This window comes from Somniosus microcephalus, chromosome 18, assembly GCF_052327205.1.
Source record: "Somniosus microcephalus isolate GS21.2 chromosome 18, FLI_Smic_1.0, whole genome shotgun sequence".
NCBI lineage: Eukaryota > Metazoa > Chordata > Chondrichthyes > Squaliformes > Somniosidae > Somniosus > Somniosus microcephalus.
In genome coordinates, this window is record NC_141004.1 from 7,271,243 (window position 1) to 7,285,101 (window position 13,859).

Sequence of the window (13,859 nt, forward strand, 5' to 3'; positions counted from 1 at the left end):
AAGGTACGAAACAACATGGAAACGCTGATGGGCTGTCGCGCCTACCGTTGCCTACGACGGAAGAAGCACCTGCAGTGGACCCTGTGGAGATATTCCATGCGACCATAGTCGAATGTTTGCCTGTTACAAACGCAAGTATTGAGAAGGAAACCCGAAATGACCCGACACTCTCTCGGGTCTATGATTTGACGGTGAAGGGATGGCCAGCATATGGCGACTCACTGTTGCCAGCATTCTCGCCAAGGAGGGAACAGCTGTCAGTGTGCCGGGGAACCTTGATGTGTGGATCCCGAGTGGTAATTCCACCCAAGTTGAGAGATAGAGTACTCAATGAGCTTCATGAGGGTCATCTGGGAGGGGTAAAAATGAAGAGCCTAGCCAGGGCGTTTGTGTGGTGGCCGGGAATCGATAAAGAAATCGAGGATATGACCAAGAGATGCACAGGATGCCAGAAGGTCCAAAACGCTCCACCACAGGCCCCGCTACATCCATGGGAGTGGCCCTCATCTCCATGGCAACGGGTACACATTGATTTTGCTGGTCCATTTATGGACTCAATGTTTCTAATTGCTGTGGACGCCCATTCGAAATGGCCAGAGGTCATTAAAATGTCCTCCACCACCACGGAGAAAACTATTGCAGTCCTAAGAACCATCTTCGCCAGGAATAGGTTGCCAGAACAGATCTGTTCCGACAATGGCCCACAGTTTCTGTCTGAGAATTTCCGGAGGTTCCTGAAGAATAATGGGGTGAAACATTACACATCTGCCCCATGTCATCCAGCCACAAATGGATTGGCTGAGAGGTTTGTTCAGACCTTTAAAAAGGCCATAAAGGCAATGTATAATGACGACATACCACTGCAACACAAGGTGGATAACTTCCTATTTGCCTACTGGAATGCAACACATGCAGTCACCAACCAAACTCCAGCCGTACTGTTTTTCAACCGGAGACTAAGATGTCACTTGGATTTGTTCAAACCAAACATAAGACGAGATGTTGAGGATAAGCAGTTCCAGCACATAAATGAGAAGCCAACCAGGAGCTTCAAGACAGGGCAACCAGTCTTGGCCCGCGACTACCGAACAGATAAATGGCAGCCAGGCACGATATGCACACAGCAGGGACCACTAATGTACACAGTGGACGTTGGAGAGAGCATCGTGAGACGCCATGCTGACCAGATTCTAGAGTCACAGGAACAAGCCAAACCTGTACCACAAGCATGTGCACCTGGTAATGAGCCGGAAGTACAGATTGCGTCTACCTCAGAAGCAGGGGTATTGGAAGCTGACGAACCAACCAATGACAATGAGCCAGAATTGACTCCACCACCAGAACAGGATACTCGAGAAAGGCGCTATCCAGTCTGGATCAGGAAGCCTCCTCAAAGACTGAACTTATAAATGACTATTCCAGTTGATGTATATATTACTGAGAAAATTGTAATTGTAATTAGTTATTATTTAGTTTGTTAAATGAATGTTATGTACTGTTTATCTAAAAGGGGCGGAATTGTTGTGTATGTCCCTTTAAGGGAATAACTGGTCTTAGACTGCAGTACCTGCAGTGACCACCCCTGTATAAAAGGCCCTAGCAGGCTTCTGTAGTTTCAGTTTCAAGCTGCCTCTTGTTCAGTAAAGTACCTGTTAAACTGTTCTCCCGAAGTCCGTGTATTACTGAGGCGCGGACTTTACACAGCGGAAATAGTTTCTTTCTATCTACCCTATCTGTTCCCGTAAATATCCTGAAAACTTCGATTAGATCACCCCTTAACCTTCTAAATTCTAGGGAATACAACCCTAGTTTGTGTAATCTCCTCGTAATCTAACCCTTGGAGTCCGGGTATCATTCTGGTAAACCTACGCTGCACTCCCTCCAAGGCCAATATATCCTTCCTAAGGTGTGGTGCCCAGAACTGCTCACAGTGCTTCAGGTGTGGTCTAACCAGGGCTTTGTGTAGCTGCAGCATAACTTCTACCCCCTTGTACTCTAGCCCTCTAGATATAAAGGCCAGCATTCCATTAGCCTTTTTGATTATTTTCTGTACCTGTTTATGCCTTCTGTTGTCTAGGCCCCAAGCTCTGGAATTCGCACCCTAAGACTCCCCACCTCTTTCTCCTCCTTCAAGATGCTCATTAAAACCAACCGTCTCACTATCTCGTCTGGTTTTGAATACCTCTTAATGTTTCTTCATTTCTTTTGTTCTCGCGCAGCCCTGCCTTTCAATCTATTTCATTTCCTTTCCAGTTTTGAAAAAGGGTTTGACCCGAAACGTCGACTCTAATTTCTCTCCACGGATGTTGCCTGGCCTGCTGAGTTTTTCCAGCATTTTCTGTTGTTATTCCTTAAAACCAACCTGTTTGGCTGTCAGTTTTTGTTGACTTATAATCACTCCTGTGAAGCGCCTTGGGAGGTTTTACCAAGTGAAAGGCGCTATGTAAATGAAGGTTGTGGTTGTTGCCTTACCTAAGATGGCGCCGAGCCGGCCCTGCCTCACCCAAGATGGCGCCGGACCGGTTCCACCGCCGCGGGGGAAAAGGCTGGCCCGCCCTCGCCGTGATGCCACTTCCGCCCCGTTGCCCCGCTTCCGGTAGTGCCCGCGCCCCTCAGTCCGTCGGGCACTTCCGGCCGGGACGTCACTGCCGGTTAGCGATGGCGCAGCTCGGCCTGGTCCGCCTGAAGGCGCCGAGCGCCGACCCGAACCCCGGGCCCGGCCCCGGCCCGCGCCCCGCCAAGCGCAGCAAGACCCACCACCACCGCCCCGGGTCCGGGCCCCCGCCTGGCCTCAGCCCCGGGCCTCCCGCCCGCTGCTCGCTGTGTCCGCCAGCCGCAGCCCCCGGGCCCGCCACCGCCCCGGCCCCGCTCCCCAAGGCCAAGAGCCCGAAGGATCGGCACCTGCACCGGGACAAGGACAAGAAGCGCCGGCCGCCGAGGGAGAACAGCGACTGCCGCCCGCCGCCCAAAGGTAAAGAGCCCGGGGAGGGGGCGGGGTCACTGAGAGGCCTCACTCACCCCCACCCACCCACCCGCCATTCAAACCCTCCCCATTCACACACCCCCTACCCCCTCTCCCCTCCCCCTCCCGTTCTCCCCCCCTTCCCCCCCGTTCATATCCCAACACGTTCACCCAACCCCCCCCCACATATTCCCCCCTCCCCCCCACATATTCCCCCCTTCCCCCCTCTCTCTTCCCCCCCCCCCCCACATATTCCCCCTCCCCCCTTTCCCCCCCCTATCCCAGTGGGCAGCACTGCCCTTTCCCCCCGGGCAGTGCCTCCCTAGCCCCACACCAGTGATCAGCATCATGGGTTAAAGCCCCCCTCCTGGGACCTGAGCCCCTGATGTGGGCTGGCACTCGGTGTGGTGCTGAGGGTGAGCTGCCTTGAGGGTCACTCTGGGCCTGCGGCAGAACGGCCCCCCGCACCCCGCAAAATCTCACGCAGGGTGTTAGCACAAAAGAAAGACTTAAATTTCTGTCGCGCTTTTATGATTTCAGGATGATCTTTACAGTGCTAATGAAGTGCTTTTTGTAATTTAGTAAACGCGGCCGCCAATTTGTTCTCTTGTTCGAAATAGTGCCCTGGGACAGTTTACATCCACCTGAGAGGGCAGACGGCGCCTCGGTTTAACGTCTCATCCAAAAGACGGCACCTCTGACAGTGCAGCACTCCCTCAGCACAGCACTGGGAGTGTCCGGCTAGCTTTTGTGCTCAAGTCTCTGGAGTGGGACTTGAACCCACAGCCTTCTGACTCAGAGGCGAGAGTGCTGCCCACTGAACCACGGCTGACACTAGAAACCAAGGATTAGATTGAGGATTTTAGACAACTTCTCAAACTGAATCCGAGATTAGACGTTTGGAAACTTTATTCCTAAACTAGCACTCACAAAACTGAAAAGTGGTCATTTGCTGTCTGTGGGAGCTTGCTGTGCACAATTTGGCTGCTGCGTTTCCTACATTACAACAGTGACGACACTTCAAAAGTACTTCATTGGCTGTAAAGAACTTTGGGACGTTGTGAGTATACGAAACACACGATATAAATTCAATGACATTCCATTGTATCGGGGGCCTTGTCCTGTTTTAGGCTCGGTTTGTGCAGGTATCAACTGTCGGTGATTCTTTTTGATTCTTATCCAAAGGGGTGTTTAACAGTAATGGCCTTGAGCTCATTAAAAAAATAATCTGCCGTTTACTGTAAAATCCTGCATGTAGCATGTGATAAATGAATTGTCTTGTAAGTAGAAAAGGAAATCTTTTATCTTTTGGTGGTATGTTTCGTTGAAGGGATTTAATTATCACTAAAACAAATTTGTCTTGACACGTTGTTCACGGTAAGGAGCGGGGTTATTGAATAGAGATTGTGGGTTGAGGATTCCTTTTGTTCAGGTTAGGGCTGTTTGGAATTTGCAAGGTGGTAATTACTGTCGAATTGTGGTGCTGTGGAAACAAACTCTCTTTATATTGAAGTGTGGCAACTGAAGACAGCGAACTGTAGACGCAGTTTGTAATGGTGGTTGTTCCGCTCCCGGTGACTGAAGGAGCTGCATCAAGAAAAGTAAGAAAGAACTTGTATTTTTATCGCGCCTTTCACAATCTCAGGACGTCCCAAAGCTCTTTACAGCCATTGAATTACTTTTTGAAGCGTAGTCACTGTTGTAATGTGGGAAACGCAGCAGCCAATTTGTGCACAGCAAGCTCCCACAAACCGCAATGTGATAATGACTAGAACACCTGTTTTAGTGATGTTGGGCGATAGTGAGTGCAAAGCACCTTCTCTTGTTTGTATGAGATCCGGCACTTTGCCAAAAAGTAGAAAACATTAGTGCTTCTGATGGCTTATATTGCTGATGGAGAGACGATTCCCAGTCCGGCAATGCCTCGATTTTAAATTTCTCATCCTTGTTTTCAAATCTCTCCATGGCCTTGCCCCATCTTATCTCTTGTAACCTCCTCCAGCCCTACAACACTCCGAGATCTCTGCACTCCTCCATTTCTGGCCTCTGCACATCCCTGATTTTAATCACTCCACCATTGGCGGCTGTGCCTTCAGCTGCTGAGGCCCTAAGCTCCGGAATTCCCTCCCTAAAAATCTCCGCCTCTCTCTCCTTTAAGTCGCTCCTTAAAACAACCTCTTTCCTGTCTTAATATCTCCTTATGTGGCTCAGTGTCAAATTTTGTCTGATAATCGCTCCTGTGAAGCACCTTGAGGTGTTTTTCTATGTTCAAGATGCTAAATAAATGCAAGTTGTCTCATCTGAAAGACGGCACCTCCGACAGTGCAGCACTCCCTCAGCACTGCACAGGGAGTGTCGGCCTGGATTTTGTGCTCCAGTCTCTGGAGTGGGACTCGAACCCACAGTCTGCAAATTCCCCGGCAACAATCTGTATGGGTAGAACTGAGAAATACCATGGGGCAGAAAACGTTAGTGGGAGTTGTATACAGACACCCAAACAGTAATGTGGAGTTTGGGGATGGCATTAAACGGGAAATTAGAGACGCGTGCAATAAGGGCACAGCAGTTATCATGGGTGACTTTAATCTACATATAGAAACATAGAAGATAGGAGCAGGAGTAGGCCATTCGGCCCCTCGAGCCTGCTCCGCCATTCAATGCGATCATGGCTGATCATCCAAATTCAGTACCCGGTCCCTGCTTTCTCCCCATACCCCTTGATCCCTTTAGCCTTAAGAAATATATCCAACTCCTTCTTGAATATATTTAATTCTACTGCCTTCTGTGGTAGAGAATTCCACAGGTTCACCACTCTCTGGGAGAAGAAATTCCTCCTCATCTCTGTCCTAAATGGCTTACCCCTTATCCTTAGGCTATGACCCCTTGTTCTGGATTCCCCAACCATCGGGAACATCCTCCCTGCATCTAGTCTGTCCAGTCCTGCCAGAATTTTATAAGTTTCAATGAGATCCCCTCTCATTCTTCTAAACTCCAGCGAGTACAACTCCAATCGACCCAATCTCTCCTCATACGTCATTCCTGCCATCCCAGGTATCAGCCTGGTGAATCTTCGTTGAACTCCTTCCATGGCAAGAATATCCTTCCTCAGATAAGGCGACCAAAACTGCACACAATACTCAAGGTGTGGTCTCACCAAGGCCCTGTACAACTGCAGCAAGACATCCTTGTTCTTGTACTCAAACCCTCTCGCTATGAAGGCCAACATACCATTTGCCTTCTTAACCGCCTGCTGCTCCTGCATGCTTACCTTCAGCGACTGGTGCACAAGGACACCCAGGTCTCGTTGCACTTCCCCTTCTCCCAATCTATTGCCATTCAGATAATAATCTGCCTTCCTGTTTTTGACACCAAAGTGGATAACCTCACATTTATCCACGTTATATTGCATCTGCCACGCTTCTGCCCAATCACCCAACCTGTCCAAATCATCCTGTAGTTTCTCGGCATCCTCCTCACAGCACACACGCCCACCCAGCTTTGTGTCGCCTGCAAATTTGGAGATATTACATCTAGTTCCCTTGTCTAGATCATTAATATATATTGTGAATAGCTGGGGTCCAAGGACCGATCCCTGCGGTACCCCACTAGTCATTGCCTGCCACTCGGAAAAAGGCCCGTTGATTCCAACTCTTTGCTTTCTATCTGCCAACCAGTTCTCTATCCAAGTCAATACCTTGCCCCCAATCCCATGTGCCTTAACTTTACACGCTAATCTCTTATGTGGGACCTTATCGAAAGCCTTCTGAAAGTCCAAATATACCACATCCACTGGTTCTCCCTTATCTATTTTACCAGTTACATCCTCAAAAAATTCCAGTAGATTAGTCAAGCACGATTTACCTTTTGTAAATCCATGTTGACTTTGTCCGATCCTGTCACTGTTTTCCAAGTGCTCTGCTATTACATCTTTTATAATGGACTCTAGCATTTTCCCCACTACCGATGTCCGGTAATTCCCCGTTTTCTCTCTACCACCTTTTTTGAATAGTGGGGTAACATTAGCTACCCTCCAATCCATGGGTACTGTTCCAGATTCCATCGAATGTTGGAAGATGATCAGCAATGCATCTACTATTTCTGGGGCCACTTCCTTCAGTACCCTAGGATGTAGATTATCAGGCCCTGGGGATTTATCGGCCTTCAATCCCATCAATTTCCCTAACACCATTTCCCTACAAATACTGATTTCTTTCAGCTCCTCCCTTTCATCAGACCCTATGTTCCCCGACATTTCTGGGAGGTTATTTGTGTCCTCCTTTGTGAAGACAGAACCAAAATATGTATTTAATTGGTCAGCCATTTCTTTGTTCCCCATTATAAATTCCCCTGATTCTGACTGTAAGGGACCTACGCTTGACTGCACCAATCTTTTTCTCTTCACATATCTATAAAAGCTTTTACAGTCAGTTTTTATGTTCCCTGCAAGCTTGCTCTCATATTCTATTTTTCCTCTCTTAATTAATCCCTTTGTCCTCCTTTGTTGAATCCTAAACTGCTCCCAATCCTCTGGATTACTGCTTTTTTTGGCCAATTTATATGTCCTCTCCTTGGATCTTATGCTATCCCTAATTTCCCTCGTTAGTCACGGTTGAGTCACCTTTTTTGTTTTATATAGATTGGGCTAACCAAATTAGTAACAATACTGTGGAGGAGGAATTCCTGGAGTGTATATGGGATGGTTTCCTGGACTAATATGTCGAGGAACCAACTAGAGACCAGGCTATCTTAAACTGGGTATTATGTAATGAGAAAGGATTAATTAGCAGTCTTGTTGTGCGAGGCCCCTTGGGGCGGAGCGATCATAATATGATAGAATTCTTCATTAAGATGGAGAGTGAAGTAGTTGACTCAGAGACTAGGGTCCTGAATTTAAATAAAGGAAACTACGATGGTATGAGGCGTGAGTTGGGTAGGATTGATTGGGGAATGTTACTCAAAGGTTTGACGGTGGATAGGCAATGGCAAACATTCAAAGATCGCATGGATGAACTACAGAATTTGTTCATCCCTGTTTGGCATAAAAATAAAATAAAAAAGGTGACTCAAACGTGGCTAACAAGGGAAATTAGGGATAGCATAAGATCCAAGGAGAGGACATATAAATTGGCCAGAAAAAGCAGTAAACCTGAGGATTGGGAGCAGCTTAGGATTCAGCAAAGGAGGACAAAGGGATTAATTAAGAAAGGAAAAATAGAGTACGAGAGTAAGCTTGCAGGGAACATAAAAACTGACTGTAAAAGCTTTTATAGATATGTTAAGAGAAAAAGATTGGTGCAGTCAAGCGTAGGTCCCTTGCAGTCAGAAGCAGGGGAATTTATAATGGGGAACAAAGAAATGGCAGATCAATTAAATACATACTTTGGTTCTGTCTTCACAAAGGAGGACACAAATAACCTCCCAGAGATGTCGGGGAGCATAGGGTCTAATGAGAGGGAGGAACTGAATGAAATCAGTATTTGTAGGGAAATAGTGTTAGGGAAATTGACGGGATTGAAGGTCGATAAATCCCCAGGGCCTGATAATCTACATCCTAGGGTACTTAAGGAAGTGGCCTTAGAAATAGTAGATGCATTGCTGGTCATCTTCCAAAATTCTATAGACTCTGGAACAGTTCCCATGAATTGGAGGGTAGCTAATGTTACCCCACTGTTCAGAAAAGGTGGTAGAGAGAAAACATTATAGACCGGTAAGCCTGACATCGGTAGTGGGGAAAATGCTAGAGTCCATTATAAAAGATGTAATAGCAGAGCACTTGGAAAACAGTGACAGGATCGGACAAAGTCAACATGGATTTACAAAAGGTAAATCGTGCTTGACTAATCTACTGGAATTTTTTAAGGATGTAACTGGTAGAATAGATAAGGGAGAACCAGTGGATGTGGTGTATTTAGACTTTCAGAAGGCTTTCGTTAAGTCCCGCACAAGAGATTAGCGTGTAAAGTTAAGGCACATGGGATTGGGGGTAAGGTACTGACTTGGATAGAGAACTGGTTGCAGACAGGAAGCAAAGAGTTGGAATAAACGGGTCTTTTTCCGAGTGGCAAACTGGTGGGGTACTGCAGGGATCGGTCCTAGGACCCCAGCTATTCACAATATATATTAATGATCTAGACAAGGGAACTAGATGTAATATCTCCAAGTTTGCAGACAACACAAAGCTGGGTGGGCGTGTGTGCTGTGAGGAGGATGCCGAGAAACTCCAGTATGATTTGGACAGGTTGGGTGATTGGGCAGATGCAAGGCAGATGCAGTATAATGTGGATAAATGCGAGGTTATCCACTTTGGTGGCAAAAACAGGAAGGCAGATTATTATCTGAATGGCAATAGATTGGGAGAAGCGGAAGTGCAACGAGACCTGGGTGTCCTTGTGCACCAGTCGCTGAAGGTAAGCATGCAGGTACAGCAGGCGGCTAAGAAGGCAAATGGTATGCTGGCCTTCGTAGCGAGAGGGTCCGAGTACAGGAACAAGGATGTCTTGCTGCAGTTGTACAGGGCCTTGGTGAGACCACACCTTGAGTATTGTGTGCAGTTTTGGTCACCTTATCTGAGGAAGAATGTTCTTGCCATGGAGGGAGTGCAGCGAAGATTCACCAGACTGATACCTGGGATGGCAGGAATGACGTATGAGGAGAGATTGGGTTGATTGGGCTTATACTCGCTGGAGTTTAGAAGAATGAGAGGGGATCTCATTGAAACTTATAAAATTCTAACAGGACTAGACAGACTAGATGCAGGAAGGATGTTCCTGATGGTGAGGGAGTCCAGAACCAGGGGGTTACAGTCTAAGGATAAGGGGTAAGCTATTTAGGACAGAGATGAGGAGGAATTTCTTCATCCAGAGAGTGGTGAACCTGTGGAATTCTCTGCCACAAAAGGCAGTTGAGGCCAATTCATTAAATATATTCAAGAAGGAGTTAGATATATTTCTTAAGGCTAAAGGGATCAAGGGATATGGGGAGAAGGCAGGGACAGGGCACTGAATTTGGATGATCAGCCATGATCTCATTAAATGGCGGAACAGGCTCGAGGGGCCGAATGGCCTACTCCTGCTCCTATCTTCTATGTTACACATCTCGTCATTTGAGGAGTCAGAATTGTAACAAATTTTAAAGATTTGGTTTCCATGAAGGATATATCAGGTTTGAAGTTTAAATGTCTTTCTTGAATCAGACCATTGCAAGCAAGCAATGCTTCCTGGACATTTCAGACAGCCCCAGTTATTTGTCAGTTCTGACTGTTGTGTAACCCTAAAATGGGGAAATAATCCTACTTTTCACAGATGCAGCAGAGCACAAGGCTGCAGAGAACCTTGACTACCGCATCACTGTGGGGCCCTTTCTGCATCACAGCAGTGTGAATGGAGAGGTGGGCGGTGAGCGACCATGCTGCTTTATTTTAGCTGATCATCGTACAAGATATAATTCAGTATGGTGCCAACCATAAAATACCCATTACCACAATTCTAGCCTCTCCTTCCAAACCCGGGCTCAGTGGACAGCACGCTTGCTTCCGAGTCAGGAGGTTGTGGGTTCAAAACCCACCCAGGCCGACACTCCCAGTGCCAGTACTGAGGGAGTGCTGCACTGTCGGAGGTGTCGCCTTTAGGATGGGACATTAAACCGAGGCCCCGTCTTCCCTCTTTGCTGGACATAGAAGATCCCAGGGCATTATTTGAAGAAGAGCAGGGGAGTCCTGCCCAAAATTTATCCCTCAACCATCACCTAAAACAAATGGTCATTTATTTCATTGCTGTTTGTGGGAGCTTGCTGTGCATAAATTGGCTGCCGCGTTTCCTACATTACAACAGTGACTACACTTCAAAAGCACTTTGACGCCCTAGTCCCTATTAAAAACAATTACCCTCTCTCACCCTGCCCGTTCCCCCCTGGTACGGCTCTTATCTTCGCTCCCTTAAGCCCAAGGGGGACAGACGCGGACAACTGGTTTAGCCATTCACCGTCAGATCTGACTGGACCACATAAAGCACTATCGGGCCCAGCTCTCGTCTGCCAAAATTGCTCACTATTCCAGAATCCCCGGCTCCTATTCTCTACTGCTAACCGTCTTAAACCCCTCTCCCATCTCCTCCACCCTCGCCTCCGATAACAAGTGTGAGGAGCTCATGGACTTCTTTGTCTCTAAGATTGAGACCATCCGTTCAGCTGCCTCTGCCACTTCCCTTCCTTCCCCTAGCCCACTGGGCCAAACTTCCTCTAAGGTTCTGCCCTGCTCTAGCCCTGAACTCACATCCGATCTCCCCTCTTGACCTCTGCGCTCATCTTGTCTGAGACTCACCTCCTGCTCCCTCGACCCTATTAACACCAAACTGTTGACCACCCAACTTCCTTTTCTGGCTCCCATGTTAGCTGATTCCATCCCTCTCAACATCTGTCTGAGGCTGAACCACACAGTTCGCAACCTTGGTGTCATATTTGACCCTGAAATGAGCTCCCGACCACATGTCCCCAGCATAACAAAGACCGCCTACTTCCACCTCCGTAACATCGCCCGTCTCCACCCTTGCCTCAGCTCATCTGCTGCTGAAACCTTCATGCCTTTGTTACCTCGAGACTTGACTATTCCAACATACTTCTGACTGGCCTCCCACATTCCACCCTACGTAAACTTGAGGTCATCCAAAACTCGGCTGCCCATGTCCTAACTCGCACCAAGTCCCGTTCACCCATCACCCCTGTGCTCGCTGACCTACATTGGCTCCCGGTTAAGCAACGCCTCGATTTCAAAATTCTCATCCTTGTTTTCAAATCCCTCCATGACCTCGCCCCTCCCTATCTCTGTAATATCCTCCAGCCCCACAACCCCCCGAGATATCTGCGCTCCTCTAATTCTGCCCTCTTGAGGATCCCTGATTATAATCGCCCCACCATTGGTGGCCGTGCCTTCTGTTGCCTGGGCCCTAAGCTCTGGAATTCCCTCCCTAAATCTCGCTACCTCGGTTTCCTCCTTTAAGACGTTCCTTAAAACCTCCCTCTTTGACCAAGCTTTTGGTCACCTGCCCTAATTTATCCTTATGTGGATCGATGTCAAATTTTTTGTCTTATAATACTCCTGTGAAGCACCTTGGGACGTTTTACTATGTTAAAGGAGCTACTGTATATAAATACAAGTTGTTGTTCATTAGCTGTAAAGTGCTTTGGGATGTCCTGAGGTTGTTAAAGGTGCTGTAGGAATGGGAGTGCTTTTCTGTCTTTCTCCTGGCTGTGTGTGTCAGTGGTGATCTGTATATTCTGGTGCTTCTGCAGTTTGCAAGCAGGGGTCTGACCGGATGCCTGGGCACAGACACCCTTCGGTGGACAGTGTATGCACCAGTATGTTCTAAGCCTAAAATATGTACCTACTGTTGCCCAACTCTACTGTGCACCTGCTGCTGGAGCCTCCAGACACGACTATTCCTGACCGGCCTCCCATTCGCCAACCTCCATAAACTTCAGCTCATCCAAAACGTTGCTGCCCATCTTCTGTCCTGCACCAAGTCCTGCTCACCTACATAAACTAGGCTTGCATTACCTGAATTATTGAAAGTTAGGGGGTGATTTGATTGAGGTTTTTACAATTTTGAAAGGAATTGATAGGTTAGATTCCGCTGGTGGGGGAGTCTAGGGCAAGGGGGACATAACCTTAAAATCAGAGCCAGGCCATTCAGGAGAGAAGTTGAGAAACACTTCTTCACACACAGGGTGGTAGAAGTGTGGGCCCCACTCCCACACAAAGCAGTAGATGCTAGCACAATTCATTTTAAAATTGAGATTGTCGGAATTTCCCTAACCAAGAGTATTAAACCATGAGGAGCCAAGGTGGGTGGATGGATTCAGATGCAGATCAGCCATGATCTCATTGAATGGCGGAATAGGCTCGTGGGGCTAACTGGCCTCCTCCTGTCCCTATTTTGGCTCCCAGTCTCCCAACGCCCCAAATTTTAAATTCGCTACCTTGTGTTTAAATCCATCCATGGCCTCACTCCTCCCCATCTCTGTAACCTCCTCCATCCCTACAACGCTCTGAGATCTCTGCATTGGACGGGTTGGGTGATTGGGCAGATGCAGTATAATGTGGATAAATACGAGGTTATCCACTTTGGTGGCAAAAACAGGAAGGCAGGTTATTATCTGAACGGCAATAGATTGGGAGAAGGGGAAGTGCAACGAGAACTGGGCGTCCTTGTGCACCAGTCGCTCAAGGTAAGCATGCAGGTGCAGCAGGCGGTTAAGAAGGCAAATGGTATGTTGGCCTTCGTAGCGAGAGGATTCGAGTACAGGAACAAGGATGTCTTGCTGCAGTTGTACAGGGCCTTGGTGAGACCACACCTTGAGTATTGTGTGCAGTTTTGGTCACCTTATCTGAGGAAGGATGATCTTGCCATGGAGGGAGTGCAGCGAAGATTCACCAGGCTGATACCTGGGATGGCAGGAATGACGTATGAGGAGAGATTGGGTCGATTGGGCTTATATTCACTGGAGTTTAGAAGAATGAGAGGGGATCTCATTGAAACTTATAAAATTCTAACAGGACTAGACAGACTAGATGCAGGAAGGATGTTCCCGATGGCGGGGGAGTCCAGAACCAGGGGTCACAGTCGAAGGATAAGGGGTAAGCCATTTTGGACAGAGATGAGGAGGAATTTCTTCACCCAGAGAGTGGTGAACCTGTGGAATTCTCTACCACAGAAGGCAGTTGAGGCCAATTCATTAAATATATTCAAGAAGGAGTTAGATATATTTCTTAAGGCTAAAGGGATCAAGGGATATGGGGAGAAAGCAGGGACAGGGTACTGAATTTGGATGATCAACCATGATCTCATTAAATGGCGGAACAGGCTCGAGGGGCCGAATGGTCTCCTCCTGCTCCTATCTTCTG

At 47.7% G+C, this 13,859-nt stretch overlaps 1 protein-coding gene across 2 annotated transcripts in view; it reads left to right on the forward strand.

The window, feature by feature from the left end:
• Positions 1-2,615: 2,615 nt before the first annotated feature.
• LOC147104998 (lysine-specific demethylase 9-like) overlaps positions 2,616-13,859 on the forward strand; it is a 97,610-nt gene continuing 86,366 nt past the window's right edge. Inside the window, exon 1 of one of the 2 annotated variants that reach the window (XR_015081665.1) lies at positions 2,616-2,971. Coding sequence is in view for 1 of the 2 variants with exons in the window: in XM_086010994.1 (XP_085867120.1) it covers positions 2,659-2,971 (313 nt within the window). In the remaining variant the exon portion in view is untranslated. The remainder of the gene's footprint in view (positions 2,972-13,859) is intronic. The other variant, XM_086010994.1, reaches the window with a different exon arrangement.